The 20,812-nt window shown below is 40.9% G+C and overlaps 2 protein-coding genes across 3 annotated transcripts; one reads left to right on the top strand and one right to left on the bottom strand.

Moving 5' to 3' along the window:
- Positions 1 to 8: 8 nt before the first annotated feature.
- Positions 9 to 11,603, top strand: itih6 (inter-alpha-trypsin inhibitor heavy chain family member 6). 2 transcript variants are annotated; one of them, XM_054608834.1, is made up of 17 exons: positions 9 to 455; positions 1,221 to 1,256; positions 3,126 to 3,280; positions 4,852 to 4,962; positions 5,120 to 5,367; positions 6,116 to 6,285; positions 6,411 to 6,527; positions 6,653 to 6,824; positions 6,949 to 8,559; positions 8,677 to 8,703; positions 8,849 to 8,866; positions 8,983 to 9,030; positions 9,106 to 9,135; positions 9,288 to 9,335; positions 9,438 to 9,548; positions 9,681 to 10,064; positions 10,788 to 11,603. In XM_054608834.1, the coding sequence occupies exons 1-17, from the start codon at positions 342 to 344 to the stop codon at positions 11,039 to 11,041; spliced, it is 3,654 nt and encodes a 1,217-aa protein (XP_054464809.1). In that variant the 5' UTR covers positions 9 to 341; the 3' UTR covers positions 11,042 to 11,603. The 2 variants fall into 2 exon arrangements, with proteins under 2 accessions (XP_054464809.1, XP_054464810.1); XM_054608835.1 differs by lacking the exon at positions 4,852 to 4,962.
- A 103-nt stretch (positions 11,604 to 11,706) lies between these two features.
- Positions 11,707 to 19,419, bottom strand: gdi1 (GDP dissociation inhibitor 1). Its single transcript, XM_054608836.1, has 11 exons — positions 19,141 to 19,419; positions 18,132 to 18,239; positions 17,815 to 17,914; positions 17,429 to 17,563; positions 17,123 to 17,321; positions 16,760 to 16,891; positions 16,549 to 16,648; positions 16,249 to 16,420; positions 15,282 to 15,426; positions 15,079 to 15,133; positions 11,707 to 14,541 (listed from the first exon to the last, which is right to left on the bottom strand). The coding sequence occupies exons 1-11, from the start codon at positions 19,183 to 19,185 to the stop codon at positions 14,389 to 14,391; spliced, it is 1,344 nt and encodes a 447-aa protein (XP_054464811.1). The 5' UTR covers positions 19,186 to 19,419; the 3' UTR covers positions 11,707 to 14,388.
- Between the last annotated feature and the right edge of the window lie 1,393 nt (positions 19,420 to 20,812).

The raw sequence follows: 20,812 nt of genomic DNA, 5'->3' as shown, positions 1-20,812 counted from the left end.
CCGCGAAATTTCCAGTATGCATGAACGCAAGCTGGGGGATGCGTTCAAACCGAGCGGGACTCACGCAACTTTCTGACTGAGCTTCACGCTTTTTTTCTGCATCTTTTCTTTTTTTTTTTTTTTATAATTATCAACACCTTGACGGATGTTTCACAATCATCAGAGCATCTTTTATTCTCACTGCAGTGGAGCCGTTTATAATAAGCCGAGGTGAGGGAGGGGGAGAGACTGCCCCTTGCACAAAATAACGTGTGTAAAATGTGAGGTATGTGCACAACGTCCTGCTGCACGAGTTGACAACGTGAGACCACTTCACCTTGGAGCATAAAACCTGAATTATTATGGATATGATGAATTTAAAGATCCGGTGCCTTCTAGTGTTCTTCACTTTCTATGTGCAAGAGGGATTATCAAGGGATTATGAAGCAAACCTAGGAGCAGATGATCTTCTACAGGTATATGTTCCTTTTATTTACCCTATTTTGTGTCAAAAGTCATTAATTGCTGCAATTTGTAGCCACTTTTTGAAACACCCCCCTGTGTTAATCCGAGTTGAATCAAGGCAGGAGAACGGTGTAACAATAATGATAGATAACTTGTAATCAATAATAATAATAATAATAATAGCTGTACTTCAACCACTCTTCAGTCACATATATGTGGTTCATTGGTCTGCAAATTCTGTTATTGATTTAAAAGTCTATTTTTCTAAAGTGAGCTTTAACAGCTCTAATACAACCAGTGCAGTGTGTCACTAAACCAGCACATCTTTAATAGCCCTATTTTTTTTTTTTTTTACATCAATTATCTGATTTATGTGTTTCCCTGTAAATGTTTTCCACTCTTAAACTTGTTTATGTTAAATTCCCAGCAATGACCAGTGTATGTGGTAATGTATTGACACAGCAATGACTTGTGTGCAATATTAACATTTGAAAGCACACTGTGCAACCCTCACTGGCCCTGTGTACAGTGAAAGCATTTATTTCCAGTTCAACTTCCCTCTATTCATGAATGGCTTTGATTCAGGCTATTTTGACACAAAATCTTGACCCAACCCTCAAATAGGCAGATTGTAGAGATTACTTCAAAAAGAAAGCATTTTTAACAAACAATGGTACTAATAAACTATATTATGCATCATAAGAATGTGCCATTGGGTTTCGTTAAAAGCACATTTTACAAAATGTACTTGATTAACTTCCTTGTTTCTTTGGCAGAGAGTAAGACGTCAAAGCAAACCAACAAAAGCAGTGGTAAGTTTTTCCCGTTACTGTCATAAATTGTGTAACATAAAATACCAGATAATAATCTAATTGTTAGTATAAGATTTGAGATGAGATTCTCCCATTTCTTCACTCCTGTTAAACATGTATTATATCTACGAATATAAGAGAAAATAAATATAATTAAAGGTATGTTACACACATTTCCATTAATTTATTAGACTCTTTTCAAATATTAGATTTTTACTGAATATTGGAATACAAGATCCTAACAGTTATTTAAATGAAACCATCTTAAAAGTTTAGAGAGGAAAGTCAACAACTACTAGTGACATGGCAATTGAGCCAAGCTATGTGAGCCACCGGCTTAATGTTATTTTTATGTTTTTTAATGTTAAATTATGTTTTGAATAGCTTTTAAATAAAAAGTTCAATGTTTCCCTCTGAAATGTGGTGGAGTGGATGTATGAAGTTTAAAAAAATAGGCTAGTTACAAACACACAAAATTGTTTACAAAAACTGTACTTGAGAAAAGTACCTCTTTTTTTTTATCCACTGATACAAAGTGACTCTCAGATCAAGCTTTACAGATGGGAAACAACCATCAGCACCTCTCAGGGGATCATCAGTAGCTCCACTGTGTTTTCCCCTCAGTTTGCATCAGAGTTAACTGGGAGGCAATCCCCTGCAAGCATACAGTAATTCAGTTTATAGCACAAACCACAGCCTTCCTAAATACCAGTGAGCTGCAGGGCTGATGTGGTTCTCTTCGTCCTGCTTGTCTCCTCGTCATGCAGTAATGTGGCCAGCACTGACCAGATTGGTCTCAGCAGGCGCCGGCGATGCCCGAGTAAACAAGAGGAGGACAGAGACACCATGCTTTGTGTTGCAGGGCCAACCGTGATATGGGGGGTTAAAAAGAGTTATCCCTACGCTACATGTAAGGGTAGGGTGGGGGGTTTAAGTAAGCATACATGGTTGTCTGTTACAGTGAGACCTGTTTGGTGGTCTGTCTAAAAATGTCCCCCAGTTGTGATCTGTGAGGATGACAGTCAGACCGAAAGTGGTGGAATATAACTACGAAGCCTACATTTGCTCAAGTACTGTATTTAAGTACAACTTCAAGGTACTGTACTTGTACTTTACTTGAAAGCTTAGACTTTATGCAACGTAATACTTCTATTCCACTACGTTTGTACTTTATAAATTTACATATTTTCATACACTCCCTGCCAAGTGTTGAGAACATCTTCTTACTTCTTAAGCTAAATAAATCATTTAAAAAGCCTCTTGGATCAGCTGGATAATGCATCGTCACAAAGCTGGAAAAGAGCTGTTTTTCTGAGATCATGAAAAGTTTACTCTTTAAAAGATAGATGGTTGTCACAGGACAGCGATGCTACAAACATATGATGATCTTACAGAATATGATGCATTACTGTAAATTAAACTACCCAACAGTTAAATTAGTTCAAATAAGCACAATCATAAACATCTACAGCTGTAAAATGCACTATACTGCAGCAGCACTATTAATCCAAAAATGTCATGACAAACAACACTGACAGGAAATGTTTTACTTCACAATGACTACTTTTACTTTTGATTGGTACGTTTTGCTTATACATACTTTTACTGAAATAAGGTTTTGAATGCATGACACTTAATTGTAGTGTAAGTATTTTCACAATGTGATATTAATACTTTTTTCCTAAGTAAAGAATCTGAATACTTCTTCCACTGCTATCAACTCCACTCGCTTTTAGGGGATCACAATAATGTGTCTTGTCCCTCCTTGTAAAACAGTGCTGTGCTCCTCTGTGATATATATGAATCCTCAACTTCAGTGCTCTCCTCCAACTTTTGAGAGATTTATGCATGTATTTGTGATGTCACTAGCTGAAGGTGACGGACTACCATGTCAGGTGTTCAGTGGTGTCCCGCTACGCTATTACCACAGTCCAGAGTTCAGTATGGAACCAGCTCCCGAACATCAAGGAGGCTGCCTTTGAGGTGGACCTCCCCTCCTCTGCTTTCATCTCCAACTTCACCATGTGAGTCATCATCTTTCTCTTCTACAGTGTACAGCTTTTCTATATCACTACTTCCTGTATGTGTTTATGAGTGTTTCTGAGTGTCCGTCTTTCAATATCCTTTACTTCTTATCTCTAACATCACTAGAAAAGTCAGGAAATGCAACCAATCATTGTTTCACTTACTGTGTTTTGGATGGTAATTCCTCACAACAAATGGGGACACCTAAGTTAACAGTATTAACAGGAAATATGATTTCTTGCCTGTATAAATAATATTAACCTGCAATATGGTGATACATTTAAATAAATAAATAAATAAAAGTAATGTACTCATTAATGGACAGCATCCAGAAATAAAACTTCAGAAGAATTATGTCAGGAACTAGAATTCCGGTCCAGAGGAGAGATGCATAATTTGATTACTAAGAGGGTTTGCTTAGCGCTCTCTTTCAAAAATACTAAATATAAACAAAACAAATAAGTCAACACTGCAGGCCAAACACCAAACCTGGACTTGGATTTGGGAGCGGAAGCAGGTCAGGAGGAGGGGGAACCTGAGGGCAGATGAATACCAGGCTTTGTAAATGCAAGTCAGAAAGTTAATAGAGAAAATGACAGGAGTTTGCCCAGTCCCTCTTTTTCTCCCCCACACAGTTTACTAAGGCAGCCTGCCAGTTTAGATACGCTACACACACACACACATGCCTACATCGACTGTATGTATGCGTGCCTACATGGAGGTGGATGTAAACTTCTATTTTTTAAGTATGTGTGAGTCTGGAGCTAGTACAGTTTTTTTACAACCATAATCCTTCACTTCTGTTTTTCACAGACACGCACACTTACACATACACGTCACCAAATACCTCAGAGGGAAAAAAAAGCGGTGGCAAATGTGTTGCGTTAGTCCTTTGGCATTTCTGTGTCTAACTAAGAACTCTGTGTTCTGTGTGTAGGTCACTGATGTACAGCCGTTCCTTCACCCCCTCTCAGCCAGCCATCCATATAAATACAAGCGCCTCTATTTTCCACTCTTGCCATTCTGCTCTGTTTCTCAAACAAGACCCTCTTCAAGCCAGTGGGTTTATTTTAGTTAGCCCCTTGATGTTTTTTTTCTCTTTGGATATATTTGTTCAAAGGACCTGACCTTAATTTAGCACCTTGTCACGTGACATCAGTGGTCACCGAAGTCTAGGACATGCACTGTGTAAATTGGATCCCACTTTAGGGCGGTGGTTTTGGTTGGGATTTTGGCGGGTGTAGCCGTCAGTGGCACTCCCTCAGAGCGTCATCTGCCTGCAAGATCTCTCTTCATTAATGCTGTTTTCAGAGGGAAATTACTCTTTTCCACTCACCCTGTTTATAACCCCACGTCCCCTTTACATGTTATGAACTCCATTTGTAATCAAGTACGATGCGTGTTTGTGAGGCAGCTTTGTGAGCGCTCTGGAAATACAAGGAGCAAAATAAAGTAAATCACGCTCAGCAACTCATTGCAGGCCAAGCCAGGTTTCTTGCTGAAATATAATCTGGATATTGTGACTCACACAGAGAGCTGTTTCTTCTCCCTCTTTCCTCTATCCCATCAGCACCTCCAATGGCAAGGTGTATGTGGCCCAGGTGAAGGAAAGAGCCGCTGCCAGGAAAATTTACGATGCTGCTAAGAAGCAAGGAAAAACAGCAGGACTCGTTGCTACAAAGTCAGTCCCAGAATCTTTCTTTAACTTCCACAAAACTAACATTTCTGAAAGTAAATCTGTTTCTTTAACAATGTCATTTTATGACTGTTTTAAGAGAAGACTGACATCCAATCCAATATTGTGAGATTTGCTTCCATCTTACTCTGCTGGGTTCCAGAGAGAGGGAGATTGAGAAGTTTCGTGTGGCAGTGAGCGTGCCGTCAGGAGCTCGGATGTCCTTCTCCCTGTCCTACGAAGAGCTGTTGCCTCGCCGGCTCGGACGCTACGAGCTTAGTTTGGGTTTGAGGCCGGGACAGCTTGTGCAGAACCTCACGTTAGATGTCAGCATAAGGGAGCAGACAGGCATCAGTTTCATCAAAGCCTTTCCTCTCAAGACGAGCCGGCTGCTCTCCAGCACTGCTCAAGGTAAAATATGACAGTTATTACATGTCATATATTTGAATTGGGATGAACAACTTTCAAAGGAGAAAATCAACCTTCAATGCTACTGCACTGTTTTAAAGTACAGGTACACCGCTTTGTACCCACCATCAGGTGTTTATAGCATTGACTGTAAAGTTTTTCATGAATCTTAATAGACTCTTTGAATCACTGACTATAGAATGAATAGCAATTGGTTGATTGACATTAGTGTTTTGATAGTTTAGAAATTCGTAACAGGAGTGTTAGATTACAAGATTGATGCCACTCTCATTTTTTTCAGTGAATAGAATTGGTAGGCTTAGCTTAGCATAAAGAATAGAAACATGGAAACGGCTAGCCTTGGTCACTCCAGGTTACAAAGTATTGTTGTAATCATTAGGTTGCCAGGAAACTCCAGGAAATCACTGCTCCCTGCCAAGAAATAGCCCCAATTGTAATCCCCCGTACACCACAACTTTTATAAGATAAAGTTATTGGTGCTTTACTTGCAAAATTGCTTTACTTACAAATTTTCTTAACTTCGGACAGAGCCAGGCTAGCTGTTTCCAGTCTCCATGCTAAGCTAAGCTAACTGGCTTCTGGCTGTAGCTTTATATTACCATACAGACTTGAGAGTGATGGGCAAATAAGCACATTTCCCAAAATGCTTAACTATTCCTTTAATTGAAATGTTGTCAGTAATAATCTCACTATTTCTAATTACTGCTACATGGATGCTACTTTCGTACAGGTGATGCAGGCGCCCCTGCCTCCACTCATGTTGAGCATAGCGCTGGCTGTGCTCGGGTTCGCTACAGTCCCACTCTACAGCAGCAGAACAGCATCTCCTCCAAAGGTCTGAATGCAGACTTTATCATCCAGTATGATGTGGACCTCAGAGACCTCATGGGGGAAGTTCAGGTCAGGAGCATCTGTTCATGCCTGGCCTATCAAATAGACATGAGTGTTTGTCACAATACAGAAATGTGTTATTGGTACCAGTAAAGGTTGTCTTCTCCCCCCTTTATTTGTATATTTTCTCTCAGGTGTATGATGGCTACTTTGTGCATTACTTTGCGCCCAGAGGGCTTCCTGTTGTTCCTAAGGATGTTATATTTGTCATCGATGTCAGTGGCTCAATGATAGGCACTAAGATAAAACAGGTAAAGTGGACAAACCTCATGGTCTCCATATGGTTCTACGATGAGAAAACTTGCAAAAATATAGCAATATTCTGCAAAGATAATGTGGAATTTCTGTCAATTATTATAATAATTTCTGTCAGTAGACCAAGCAGGCCATGAGCACTATTCTCGGGGACCTTAGAGAGGGAGACCACTTCAATATCATCACCTTCTCAGACAAGGTTCACACCTGGAAGAAAGGACGAACAGTCCGGGCGACTCGGCAGAATGTACGAGACGCCAAAGACTTTGTGAAGAGGATTATTGCAGAGGGATGTGAGTTGAAATTTGACACTGTTTGAGTTGTGGCATTGTAGTCAATGGGATTATCGTATTTAACTTTTTTTAATCTTTTTTATTCTCTTCTTTCAAAACTGATTGATCCACTCTTCTGTATCAGGGACTAATATCAATGCAGCTCTGCTGTCAGCTGCACAGCTCGTCAACCCTCCATCCTCCACCTCTACCAACGACATCTCATCGCGACGTGTCCCTCTGGTAATTTTCCTTACTGATGGGGAGGCAACCATCGGAGAAACAGCTGGTGACGCCATCCTTAGCAACGCCAAGAAAGCTTTGGGCTCCACCTCTCTGTTTGGCCTTGCCTTTGGAGACGATGCAGACTTCCTCCTCCTGAAACGCCTGGCTCTGGATAACCGTGGCGTGGCGAGGATGGTGTATGAGGATGCAGATGCAGCCTTGCAGCTGAAAGGCTTCTTTGATGAAGTAGCTAGCCCTTTGCTATCAGACATCCAGCTTTCGTACCTGGACGATCAGGCGTTTGACATCACCCGCTCCATGTTCCCGAATTACTTCCAAGGTTCGGAGTTGGTGGTGACCGGAAGGGTCAAACCAGGGGTCAAGGACCTAAAGGTGTTAATGTCCGCCACTGATTTAAAGCAGCGTGTGAAGTTGGAGAACGATGTGTTGATTTCACATGCTAAAGGGAATGGGAGTGCAGAATCACTAGACTGTTCGGGAGGCTTAGAAGGAATATCCACTTTTGTGCACCGCCTCTGGGCATATTTCACCATCAAAGAGCTGTTACTGGCCAAACTGAACGCTACCGACCCTACAACTCAAAAGTTACTGGCAGACAAGGCCACAAACCTATCCCTCAAGTATAACTTTGTAACACCAGTCACTTCTTTAGTTGTAGTTAAGCCAGACGCAGACGAAGCAGCTCAAACTCCAACCACCACAAAACCCACGACTGCAGCCACTATAACCACGACAGCAACAACTACTGCTACCACCAAAGTATCACCTGCTGGTCCTGCAAAAAAGACCAGCTCACCTTTTAACCACAGGATTCAAAAAACAAAACCAGACCCTCCCAAGCCACCTCCAAAGCAAACTAAAAAAGTCTCAACAGCAACTTCCACAGCAAAAACAGCACCACCCAAGAAAACCACAACAACTTCAAGTCCCAGCTCAGTCAAAACTGCTCCAGCTCCATTCTCGGGTCTAAAGTTCATTCCTTCCCACAATGAATCCAAAACAGCTTCTCCTCCTCCTCCTGTTGGTAAGTTACCCACCTCCCTGCTTGATGCTCTAAAAACAGCGCCACCCCCTGCACCGGGAAAAGTCACCACCCCGCAGCCCACAGCCTTGAAAACAACCCCACCCTCCACAACCACCACAATGCTAACATTCACCACCAGCACCACAACTTTGCTCAGCCACGTCAGAACAGACCCTGCACCTCTGCCCAGAAAACCCCTTACTCCTGAGCACTCCAATACAGTGAGGACAACCCTGCCTCCTGTCAAAGTGACTGTGCCCTCCGCAGAGGCAGAAAACACCACCACAGCTGCTCCAGATGTGCCTGAAATCACCACCACTCTGCCCGAGCTGTTGTCTCCCTTCACCACTCCCACCTTTGCACCAGCTCCAGCTGTGGACGACAACAACACAGACCTGAGCATCGCAACCTTTGTGTCGGCCACCTTTGCTCCCATGCCTGGTGTGACAGATGGGCCACGCCTGTGGGAAGCAGCAGGACTTCTGGGTAGGTCACGCTCCGTTTCTTCTGTCGAGTCTAATATGCAATCCTCAATCAAGTTTTAAGCAGAACAACAAGGATTCAGACTTATTTCTAATTTAATGTTCTTCATCTCTCCACTAGATGTCTCCACTTTCATTCAGAGAAAAGGTGAAAGTTCATTTTGTCTTTATTTTTTACTGACAGATCCCTTTTTGTTCAGAATTTTTAATTGCTTTTTATCTGGTAAAATTAATCAAATGAAATAAAATACTGGAACTGAATATTGATCAATACAGTGCTCTATCTCTTATAGATATCGACCTTGTGAAAGGTGAGTATAACCTTCAATGCTTGTGATAATGTTGTTTGCTGTAAAATATAAATTCCCTCATGAGCAGCAGAGCATGTCCTGAACTTAGGCTCTCATTGCTTGCTTCCATTTCCCAGACTATGATGCAACCTATGACTACGACTACGATCTCAACTATGATTCCTGTAAGTTTCAAATTCTTATTAGAGGTGATTCTCCTATTTAGGCCTTAAAAATAACTTTTTCTGACTTATTTCTAGGGGATGATACTGCAGACACAGAATCATTTGGTAAGTATTCAGTTGGTGACCCGGCTGCATTTCTTAAATATTACGTAATTCACTCTAGAGACACTGCTTGCAACATTTGTGTAGCTTGTCATTTATTTCAGTGTTTGGGAGTGATGAGGACTGTCCTTTAGTTGAATGTCTTGTACTTTTAGATGATGCTCCCTCCAGATTGAGCACCATCCGGGTCTTCTCCTCATCAGGTCAAGAACTTAACATTTTTGTGTTTTCAATAGCAAGGTCAAATTAATTTGAACATTTGATGTACCCGTGTTGTATTAATGCTGAAATGTTGTCGGTTGTAGTTGATGGAGATCCTCATTTTGTGGTCCAGCTGCCAAAGCTGCAGAACCTGTGTTTCACAGTAGACGGCAGAGCTAATGACATTCTCAGACTGTTAGAGGAACCAGAGAGAGGTATGCTAAGAATTAATATGTCTCATTTCAGTTAAGTGTATAAATATACATGTTTTTAGATCAACTAACATGTGTTTCTAGCTTTGACCTTTTGAAGTGTATTACTAAATATATGCTCACGTCCTCCTTAAGGCATCATTGTTGACGGCCACCTAATGGGAGCTCCCTCCAAGCACGGTGTAGAAGACCGCACCCGAACTTACTTCGACCAGCTAACCATCTCCTCAGCCACAGGCGCCTCTGGTGACATCAAGATCACCCTCTCATTGGACGCTGTAGTGGTGGAAGGGGAAGGACGGGATATTCTTCCCATCAATCAGCAGGGGTCCGTGGCGAGGCAAGGTGTAACGGTCACCGTGGACAACCATCGGAGCTGCTGGATCGAGCTGAACAAGGGCGTGCGGTTCCTCGTTATGTTCCATCGCTATGAACACCCCAGCTACCTGCAGATGGCTCACCTGGGTTTTTACATCACAGATGGACGGGGGTTGTCTGCTTCAACCCAAGGCCTGCTGGGTATGTACACACCTGCTCTTCAATGTCAGCTCCACTGAATCTTTGTATGCTGCTCACTGTCCTTCAGTGGTGAAAGAAGTACTCACTTCCTGTACATCGTTTAAGTTTAAGTACCAATACAGCAATGAACAGCAAGGTCCTTGATTCCCACTTAAATGTACTACAGAGCTTTTATCATCCAAATGTACTCTAAGTATCAAAAATAAAGTATAAGTGAAGTAAGTAAAATCAAATTGCAGTTGTAGCTGGATGAGGTGTAGCTGATTTTAACTTCTTTATATACAGTTAAGTAGTAGTATAATGGCTCCTAACCTAGGGGTCAGGCCCAAAGTTACATTTGACAGCACATTAGATGCAGCAGGGAAAAGGTAAAGTTAATTGATAAAAATCTGTAATTTTTTTTTTTTTTTTTTACTTTTTCATTGAAATGAAATAACCGAAGAAGTTTAAAGTAGAAACCTATCTTTGGTGGAACTGTTAACAAATCATAAGCATCCAAAATGTGACAAAGTTGGAAACTACTGTTTCACTATTAAAGAAGGTGTTGTATTCTTAATAATCTTATTTGAGGTTTTATGTTTAAAATTTTAAAAGTAACTTTAAACTCTAAAAAAAGCATGAAATTGAAAAACTTAAGTACAAGTAACTCTGTTTTATAAGTACAGTACTAGAGTAAATGCACTAAGTTACATTCCACCTCTGCTGTCCTTTGTCTGCCCACAGGCCAGTTTCAGCACGCTGACATGAGTGTAACAGCGGTGAAAGATTATCTGGGTGGAGGTGCCCACAATGAGGCAATTTCAGCCAGGGGGATCCTGAGGTGGGGTTCAGAGAAGATGCGGGTCACCTTGCAGGACAAGACCCTGAAAGACACTGTGCGGAAACACCACACGGGCAAGTGTTGGGTGGTGCCCAAGGCAGAGGTGGAGAGACTACTGGGTCATCCATACGAGAGCTACGTGGTGGATCATGTGTAATTCTAGCTCAGTCTGCTCCGCCTTGTTGCGTCTCTGCTGCACAGCTCAGGTCACAGCAGTTGTCAGTGAATGGTTAATGGCAAAGCATGAGCAAGAAATGGGACTCTGTGAAGCTAAAATGAAATGTCGCCACACGTTGTCTAATATTCTGTACGGAGCAGTGGAACACAGGTGTTGTTACAAAAGGGGAAAACAGGAAGGGGACATTTAATAATAGTAATGAGGAAGTGTGACTCGACAAATATAGTGAAGGACTGAACGGTGCTGTTGTCCGCCATCAGTGAATTTGATTTGGATTCAAGCTCTGTGTTCTGTATCTATGACAGAGATGCCGTGTTCTGCTGTTCGCATGGCAACCACAAAATGTCCATTTGTGCTGCAGCAGTTTGTGCTCGCTCCAAAATGTCTTGCACACTAACTCTGTCCATTACTTCAAAGATAGATTATTCTTATATTTCATCTTGGAATGATTATAAAGCAAAGCCATGTAATTATTAAAACTGTATCATTCGGTAAGTTGTATTTTTCTAGTACGAGTGTATATAAAATATTATTGTATGTACTGTGTGTTTATATACTCTGCCCACAAAACTCACCTTGATATTGTGATTGCATTTTCAAGAAGATACACAAAACAAAATTAGGGTCTTTCCAGGTTTGCCATGTGCTTTTTATTTTTCTATCATTTCATTCATAGTTTAATTTGTTTTATTTGTTACACAAGACATTAGGCATTGCTCACAAACTAGTGATCAAACAAGGACAGTAAGTTATCTACTACTCAGCCTTAACTATTTATTTTGTCAATTTCAAGGGATATTGTCAATAGTGGTTTCCAAAAATGCCAAACTGGATGGAAATTAAATAGTACAACCACACATGAGGCTTTTGTTTTCAATAAATAAAAAGAGAGGACAGTATCTGATACTGAGGAAGGGCAAGGGAAGGGAGGGTTTCAGATATGTCAATGCTCAAAAAGTAAACAGTATTCCAGTTTTAATCAGATAACATGTTTCCAGGATAAAGACCACACAGTGTTGAATGATGCACAGTGTGAACACACAGCTGTATAGATTTTGATTTCAGATCCATGACTAACTGTTGCTTTTATCCTTCCTTCAAAACCGGTTCCTTAGGAATGTTAATAATCATATTAAATCATGATGCAACACTGGAATGATCACTGAATAAGGTGAACGTAACACATGACACAGCAAATAACAAACGAAAACAAATAATTTCTGTGTGCATCACTTTAAAATCCATTTTTTATCATTAGAACATAATCTAATAGCATAGCATATTCAGCATTTGACATAAACCTTTTGAACAATACGTCAGTGAAATTCAAATAAATAGAGCATAACAATAAGACACGTCAACACCCCAAACACGGGATAACTTTGTTGAGAGTTGCTCAGGGATTAGTCGTGGTGGATGAAGTGAGATGGAGCTGCTTCAGTGTTTTAAAGAGAACGATCGGGGCGTCTCGTCTGTCTGTTGTTGATGTGTAACAAGCCACAGATCAATCTGGCTGATAGTGAGCGTGCACTGCAGAGATATGAGGACTGCCTTCACTCAGGTGTACAATGACAGCCTTGACAGAAAACACTATCCCTTCTATAGTATTCAGTCAGATCTGCAGAGCAACACACACCAACAAACTGTTCTTTTAACTTTGTCAGCAACTTTTGCCAATAACAGCATCACTATTTTTGGCACTAGACCGACCTGCCGCTAACGATTAGTTAAAACAAAGCAGTCAACTTTTGAAAGGGCCCAATTGTTTGAATTAGACCCCAAATTAAGGCTTAAACCAAATTAAAGTATCTTGGTTCGTTCTTGTGGGGCGCCACTTGCAACTGTGGCTCCATACCTTTGCTACAAAGTCTTTGAAAGTTATGGGAAAATCCAGCTTTTCCCTCTACTTAACAACTACAATTTTCCATAGGATTTAGTCCCCCAGGGAATGACTTACCTAAATGACATACACAAGGGTTGAAACAACCAAGACACAATCTGGTGCTTTTACTATGAGCCGAAATTTCAGTCTTCATCCACTTCACTCAAAAGTGAAACTTTCCAAAATCCAAAACATTTTCCACATACATTCCTTTCCCCATAACAGACGTCCTCGCATCTCAGTACAAGTACTGTCGTCAATTTGTTTTTCGTTGCTCATTCCAAATCCTTCAGAATACTTCCTAGAAAGCCTCGCCTAACACTAGAAAATTCCTCTCCATGCGTCTTTTGCTTCAGTCATTCCCTTTTTTTTTCAAATGTTCCACTTGAAGACCACAGTTTCAACCTCAGATCTGTAAACTTCATAAATTCAGCCAGTGAAAAGGGCACCAAATATATAGAAATAAAACTCTTCAATAATTTAAAAATGTTAGAAAGTAAACTATTCAAATTAAAAATTAACATCACACAACAGATAAACAAAGGAACAGTTTTTTTTGGGAGGGGGGGGTGGGTGGGGGACAGTTAATAGCCACTGGTTAGCTTGCCTGCTAGCACAGGGAACACAACAGCATTGCAAAGTGAGCACTATCAGTTGACAGAACAGCCCATTTATATGTAATTTTTCATCACATTTTTTTTTTTTTGCCTGACCAACGGATTTTTGCCAAAAGGAGCAGCGTCTTTTGACGAAAAAACAGGTAAAAGACCAAGTAAGAAGAAAGTGAAAGCAGGGTTGACAGGAGAGATGTGTGGAATGGTCCAGCCTTTATACCGCAGTGTCATTTTTGAGTCTATGTACAATACTACTGTGTGTAAAAGATGCATGCATGTCAACCGGAGGTGACCCTTCCAGAGGATTCTACACTAAGCCATTACAGATCTCTCATGTCAGAACGCGCAGTTCAGACCTCTCAATGCCATCAATCTTCCAGCCAACCTCTGATAAGAGGAGAAAGACGTTACAGAAAGAATGAAATGCGTCGAAAAATCGCCAACAACAGGTAATAAATTCACCTCTAATGGTAATAGTTAAGACATGATTATACTGTAAAATTCTACAATGGAATGAAAGACCATATCAACCCTGCTTTTCAGTGACAGAGATAAGGATTGTGAGTATTTTAACGGCGTGTATGTGTGTGTTTGTGAGCATTTATGTGTTTAGAACGTGTTTCAAGAGAGAGAGGGACGTAAGGAAAAGGAGGCAAACGGCTGAGGGCAGGCAGAGCTCAGGAAACTCACTCTAATCGCCACGCTCCCACCCATTTATTTTTTAAAGGACTGCTCATGCAGCCCCAGCCCTCTACCACAAGCCTCTTTCTCCCCCTTTTCACCCAGCCTCCTCTCCCAGCCCCGCCCTCTCTCGGAAGCCAATCTACCGCTCACTGCTCATCCTCCCCAAACACATCGTTCTGTTTGCGCTTCATGTTCTCAAAGTCAAAGTCGCTCCCGGTCATACGTTTGTAGATGTCCTTGATGTCGTTGCAGGTGGTCTCGAAGTGAGTGGTGGCATCGTAGGACCTTGAGGCGAAGACCTGAGAAAGATAGAATAACAGGGCTGAGAATCTACAGCCTGGGCGGCTTTGCGATTTGAGCTTAATGCTAACATCCGCATGCTAACACGCTTACAGTGACAATGCTAACCTGCTGGCGTTTAGCAGGAAGTGTTAACAAAGTTCACCATCTTACTTTAGCCTGTTAGCATGCTAACTTTGTGTCATGAAAGTCAATCCATTAGAATATAGTCTAGGGGCAGCTAGAGGGCTTAGCTCTGATGGTGACACTGTTATTATGGAAGAATTAGTGTTTGCTGAGGAGAATAGCATATCTAGCTAGCGATGTGACCTCAGCGGCTGAGCGGCCGTTCTAACTCCATATCAGCTTGATTTAAGTAAAATATTAATAATATAAAGACACATGCAAGTATCTGACCATATATAAAGACACAATGGCAACTTTTTTACGACGCAGTGTGCTATTATTTAAAAGAAACAGTTTTGGACAATGAAGGTTTCCACTCAACAGCGATGATATTTGGTTTTTCTTAGTATACAAACTTTTTTTCCTCTTACCTGGCTATCAGTACCATCATCTGTGGGCTCATAAAGGTCACTAATAGCCACAAACCTGCAAAAAAAAAAAGAAACAAACTCCTTTAACAAGTATTATCACAGGGCTTTTTTTCCAAAAATGTTTTATTACATTGTCGTCATGTTAGTTTTATAGCCTGCTTGTTTGTTAAACCATTAAATGCACAAATTGTTAAAATGCTGACTTTTGGTCAATGGGCTCCAGCAGCTCCAGGGCCGGCTCTATCTCAGCCTCGGGCTCGTTGGTTTCCACTGTGGTGCTGACGATGGCAATGTACTTCCCCTGGGCTGCCACATTGTGAGCATAGGAGATCATGCACACGTAGATGTCTGGAGAATGGACAGAAGGGTTCAGAGGAGGAGAAAGTCTAAAAGCGGCATTAACAGATTTTTTATTGGCCACTTGGAGGCAATGAAACAAGCTGTACAAACAACACTAACGTACTATCCCCTTAAAAGTTGATATGGTGAACTTGTTAGCAAACTGTTGCTTATTTACGCACCCAGCAGACATGGAGAAACATTAGGGTTTTTTTCTAGTCCTTTTAGCTCTGTCTAGTTCTTGTTAAAATATTAAACTATATTCATCATCTAGTCACTAACTTTGTCATTTGGTGCTGGTCCAGTACATTTTAAGGCTTTTTTCCTGAAAACAGTCAAGCTGAAGAAAGCAGTGAAAGTGATCCAGGACTGAAATGTTGGAGATCAGAAAACCAAAACAATGAACTGAAAGACGATAAAACCCTCCATAGAGCTGAGGAGAACTTGTTAGTCGTACAGATTTGTTATTCTGAGTGACCCCTTTCATATACAAGTAGTCAAATGATCCATTGTGGATATATGAACATTGATTATAGCTGCTTTAAGAGTTTACAAAAATGCTAGTATGTGAATATTCAACATGTCTTAGGGCCTTTCTTGCTAAATAGCTAAAAGCTATGGGGGGAATAAAATTGACATGTTTTGCTTTTTTAAATATGAATGCTTGATTTGTCCTCATAAGAGTGCTCCTTGATATATCCAGAACTTAAAATCAAATCAATTACATTTAACAGAAAGGGCATATTTGTTATTGGTCTTACTGCTACAATTTCTAAGAACTAAACTCTCTACCCTCTAGCTGATTAGTTAAACAGTGACAATGATCTTTACCTGAGTTGCGGTTAACCTGATTCTGAGGGATGATGATCTGGCAGGAGTTGGAGTCATTAGTGTTTTTGATGGGGTGGCTGAGGACACAGATCACACGGATCACCTGACCCGCCTTCCTGACGCGGTCCGGGATGTAGCTGGGGTCGCAGATGAGCTGCTTACAACGAGCCACCTGCAGCAGAAATGATACGGTAATGCACAGGGACCATTTCAAAGGACGTACTTTTGTGTCTCGTCTGCTTCAATAAACTTACTGAGTGATTGTAAAACTGCATAATCATGGACAATAAATCAGCGTACCTCGCCCTCAGACTTCACTCCGACCACATGGCCATCTTCCATCACTATCTCCTCCACTGGTTTGTTCAGCATGTAGGTCCCTCCATAGATTGCACTCAATCTAAAATGACAGGTGAATAAGAACTTTTAAAATCATGGAGTGTATTTACTATTAAAGACAAGCTGTAAGCTATAATAAATAACTATAGATAGGAAATATATAAACAATAACCTGGCAAATCCCTGTGGCAGCTCTCCCAGACCATACAGGGGGTAGAGGTAGGGGCTCTTCCCGTACCGTGCCAGCGACTCACTATACAGCTTGATACGATTGATCGTCTCCAAACAGGGAACATCAAGATAGCTGTCGGAGAAGAGAATACAACAAAGGGAGAAAATGAGTCGGAATAAACAGAAATAATAAAATACCTCTAATTGTATAATTGTATTCACAGCAAAAAGTATTCTACATACAGTTTTTTTAAGAGATGCTTTATTAATAAGTAATTTCAGCATATATTCTTCAGTTTCTTTTGTTACTTAATGTTAACCTTATAAATGCAGTTCATGTTTGACATCATGCAGTTGTTCTTACTCATCTGTCCTGTAGAGGGCCAGGGCGTGGCCAGTGAAGTCAATGACATCCTGGCCGAGGTCAAACTTCTTGTAAACATCCCTCATCGTTGTGGTTTTGGGGTCCACACCCTCAAAGGTTTTTGGGTCATTCTCATCAAAGTTGGCCACAAAGACTAAGAACTTACGAAACCTTCGCTTCTCAAACATTCCCATCAGATCTGGAAATTCAATCAAAGGGCTTATTGATGTAGTGCATGATCACTTAAACATGATTTATATGCTCTACTCTTGATATCTTAGACATGGACATATTTGAATAGCTTACTTGAAGCTAGTGCCTCGGTCTCGGTCGACGGCACCTTGTAGATCTTTCCGCCTTTGTAGACAAAGCTTCCCTCCACTACTTTAAAGTCCAGGTACCGTGTCACTTCTGTGTATAGCAGCATCTTCACAAGTTGACCTGCAATCCCGCAGACAAACGCATGTTACATCTTATTATTTGTCATCAAACATTCTGCCTCAATTGCATCAACACAGTGGCTGCCACTTCCCCTTACGTAGACTGATTGGTTTATTCCTTATTCCTAGGCCTTATCAGTTACATCAAATTATGTACAAATTGTCCATTTCTCTCCTCAATATATGATGAGTGAGTTTCATGGTGATATGTTCATTTTTTTTGATGAACAAAATCAGTGATGTGGGACTGACCGTTGGCCATGAGAAACTTGGGGATGAGGTCAACGTTCCAGTCCCTTCCTCTGCCCATTGCCTCGGGCGGACTATCCGGAAGACTGAAGCGCTTGTACAGCTGCGGAAAATGACAGTAAAAAGAAACATAAACAACATCCTGCGAGGGTGAAATCTATGAAGCTGACAGAAGCTAAAGCATTTGGGAGGATAAGGCAGAGAGCAAATGAAGACAATAAAAATGGCAGCTGCTGCACAATGGAACGAGATGTAAACTGCGATGTACTGAGGGATATAAAATATATTGATTGCTTTTATAGATCCCGGGGGCCCTTTACCTCCTCCAGAGGGGTGATGGAGGAGCTCTCGCCACCATAGTAGGGGTTCCTGTCCATATGTAGAACCTTTTTCCCGTTCACGGACATGATCCCGGACAGGATGCATTCCTGCATGAAACAAGATTAAATAGTCAATAACATCAATTTGAAAATGAAACAAACATGACTTAGCAAAGGGGCCTCCAAAAGATTTAATAGAAGACATGAACGACAGTTAAGAGGTTTTGACAGAAGGGTGCAGGGAGGACAGAAGGAACGGTGTGCGCATGCGCGACAAGATCGGTTCATCCCTGTATCTACTGTAATAATCATCATCATAATAATAATAACAGTAATAATAATGTGTACTAATGTCTTTTCTTAGAACAATATGCTCATGGCATTATGAAATCATAAAATAGAAATGATTACGTCTCAAAAAGGATATTTGATATCTGTTACAAAACCGGTATGGTTAAAAAAAATAAAAAATGTGGACTTTTGTGCACGCAATAACTTAATAAATAAATATCTCATAACATTCTTCGGGCGTATTTCTGCCGCATCGGGTGGGATGAGGGAAGGGAAATTGCGGCGAGAGTAGCAGCAGTGAATGGCTCAGTCATTTAATAAACCCGTGCTCAGGCCTGCGCCAACCTCAGGATGGAGGCCTGTCTATGCAAAGAGGACCATGACACACTGAGGGGTTACGCCTAAAAGATGCTCCAGGGTGTAGCACAACACTGAGCCGGCTGTGAGAACAATAAAATAACCTCCTGGACGCACTATTTGCTCTCTGTCATGCACACGCATGTCGACGCACATTTAGAAACATTTTTTTTTATTATAACAATCTTCTAATGTCACAAGTGTGCAGGGATGCAGGAGCGCTTTCACTTCTGGTCTCGGGATAGATGAGAGGATACATTGTTTTTAAAAAAAAAATCCTTATGCAAGCTCGCACGATCAATCGGTTTCATTTTGGTGCAAAAAAAAAAAAAAAAAAAGCAAATGAAGCATGACTACTTACTGTGAGTCCGGTGCCCAAAACGATCACATCATATTCCTCATCCATGTTGTATCACCGCCTTTCCCGTCTCGCCCTCTTTTTGCCTGGAGAAATGAAGGGTGTTGGAGGAAAGAATTACCAAAGAGTCCAAGCAAACCGGGGATTGTGCTCCCTTTTCTCTGCCCGCTTGCTTTAGACGGCTCGTTCAAAGTGAAGTATTATATGATAATCATTAGGCATTAATGACCAATGGAATAAACTGTCCACACTGTCACCGGCGAGGACGACCAAAGATGGCCCTGATCGTGGAGCGCTCTAGAACCGTGTAAGTGCGCGTCGGAAAATAGTGCGTACTCTCCTCCTCCCTACCCATCTTGCCACACAATGGACTCAAACCGAAAAGCAGGCTGTAATAGGAAACCCCGCTTAGATATGGCGTTATGGAGCCATTATATATATGTGTTTAGTTTCGTTTCATACTTTGGTTTGGACTTCAACCTGTTTTTGCAAATTTTAAATACATTTTGTCCCAGTCTGTGTGTTCCCTATTTTCTTTTATATCCTTCCTTTCCAGTTGTAGGCGCAGTGGTATCCCTCCGCCACCACAGCTGTGTGGATGGGAGTTGCTTCCACTGGCCGCACACAGGCCCATGTTTAATAGAAAGAACATAATTATAAAACTTTTATTTTCTCGCTTGTGTGTTACTGTTTTACAGTTAATGCACCATATGTGGATGATGGGAATTGATGCCAAGAGGAGTGAAAAGCCCAAATGTAAGGGTGCATCAGCACCATGGACAGCTGTCAGGTATACATGTCAATTATTGATAAAGGTTCAAAGTCAAATTTGTGCTTGTATATGAGTATTGCACACGTAAGTATCAACAGTAAACGTGGCCTACTCAGTGTTTTATTGTTATGATGTTTGTGGATAAATATTATTGCTGCATTAATGTGTATGTTGCGTTTCACTGCTGCATATGTTTCTAATGTAACACCTTTATATGATGTTGGGTAGTTTAATCTACAGCAGTGAATCATATTCTGTAAAATCAGCATATTTTTTTTATTGTCTATTTTGCTTAAGCAGTGGGAGGATTTTTTCAATTTACAAAACAACATTCACCCTTCAGTAAGCGGGGAAAAATGTAACTGTGTATAAACCAAATTTGGAGATATATGGTTTTCACTTGACAAGAAATTGTATGACAAATTGTAATCTGCAAAGTGAGCTGTCAGACAAATGTATTGCAGTGAAAAAGTACAATATTTGCCTCTGAGATGTAGTGGATTAGAAGTAAGTGACATGACAGGAAAGAATCAAGTACAAGTCATTACCTCGCAATTCAGAATTAAGTTTGGTGCTTGAGTAAATGTAGCCACCATCAGTTTTACACCTATTTTGGCAACATCTTTCATTCATATCAGTTCATTAATTAAAACACCCCATTTTGTAATGTCTTGAAGGATGCTGAGCAATATGTGAAACTATTAGGCTGCCAAGACGCTTCATATCTGTATGTTTTATCTAGTTGTTTGTCTAGTGTGATAAACCCCTGGCTCTTTTGTTATTGTTCTGTTTGTTTCCTATCCCTGTATACTGAATCTGTATCACGTTCTTCTGTTTAAAGAATAGAAAATAAATAACTAAATAAAGCTAATGTTAGATGGCTTGTGTCCAGAATGAAGTAAT

The sequence above is a fragment of the Anoplopoma fimbria genome, chromosome 12, assembly GCF_027596085.1.
Source record: "Anoplopoma fimbria isolate UVic2021 breed Golden Eagle Sablefish chromosome 12, Afim_UVic_2022, whole genome shotgun sequence".
NCBI lineage: Eukaryota > Metazoa > Chordata > Actinopteri > Perciformes > Anoplopomatidae > Anoplopoma > Anoplopoma fimbria.
Note: the sequence above shows the minus strand (reverse complement) of the source record. Positions and strands in the feature narration are given on the sequence as shown.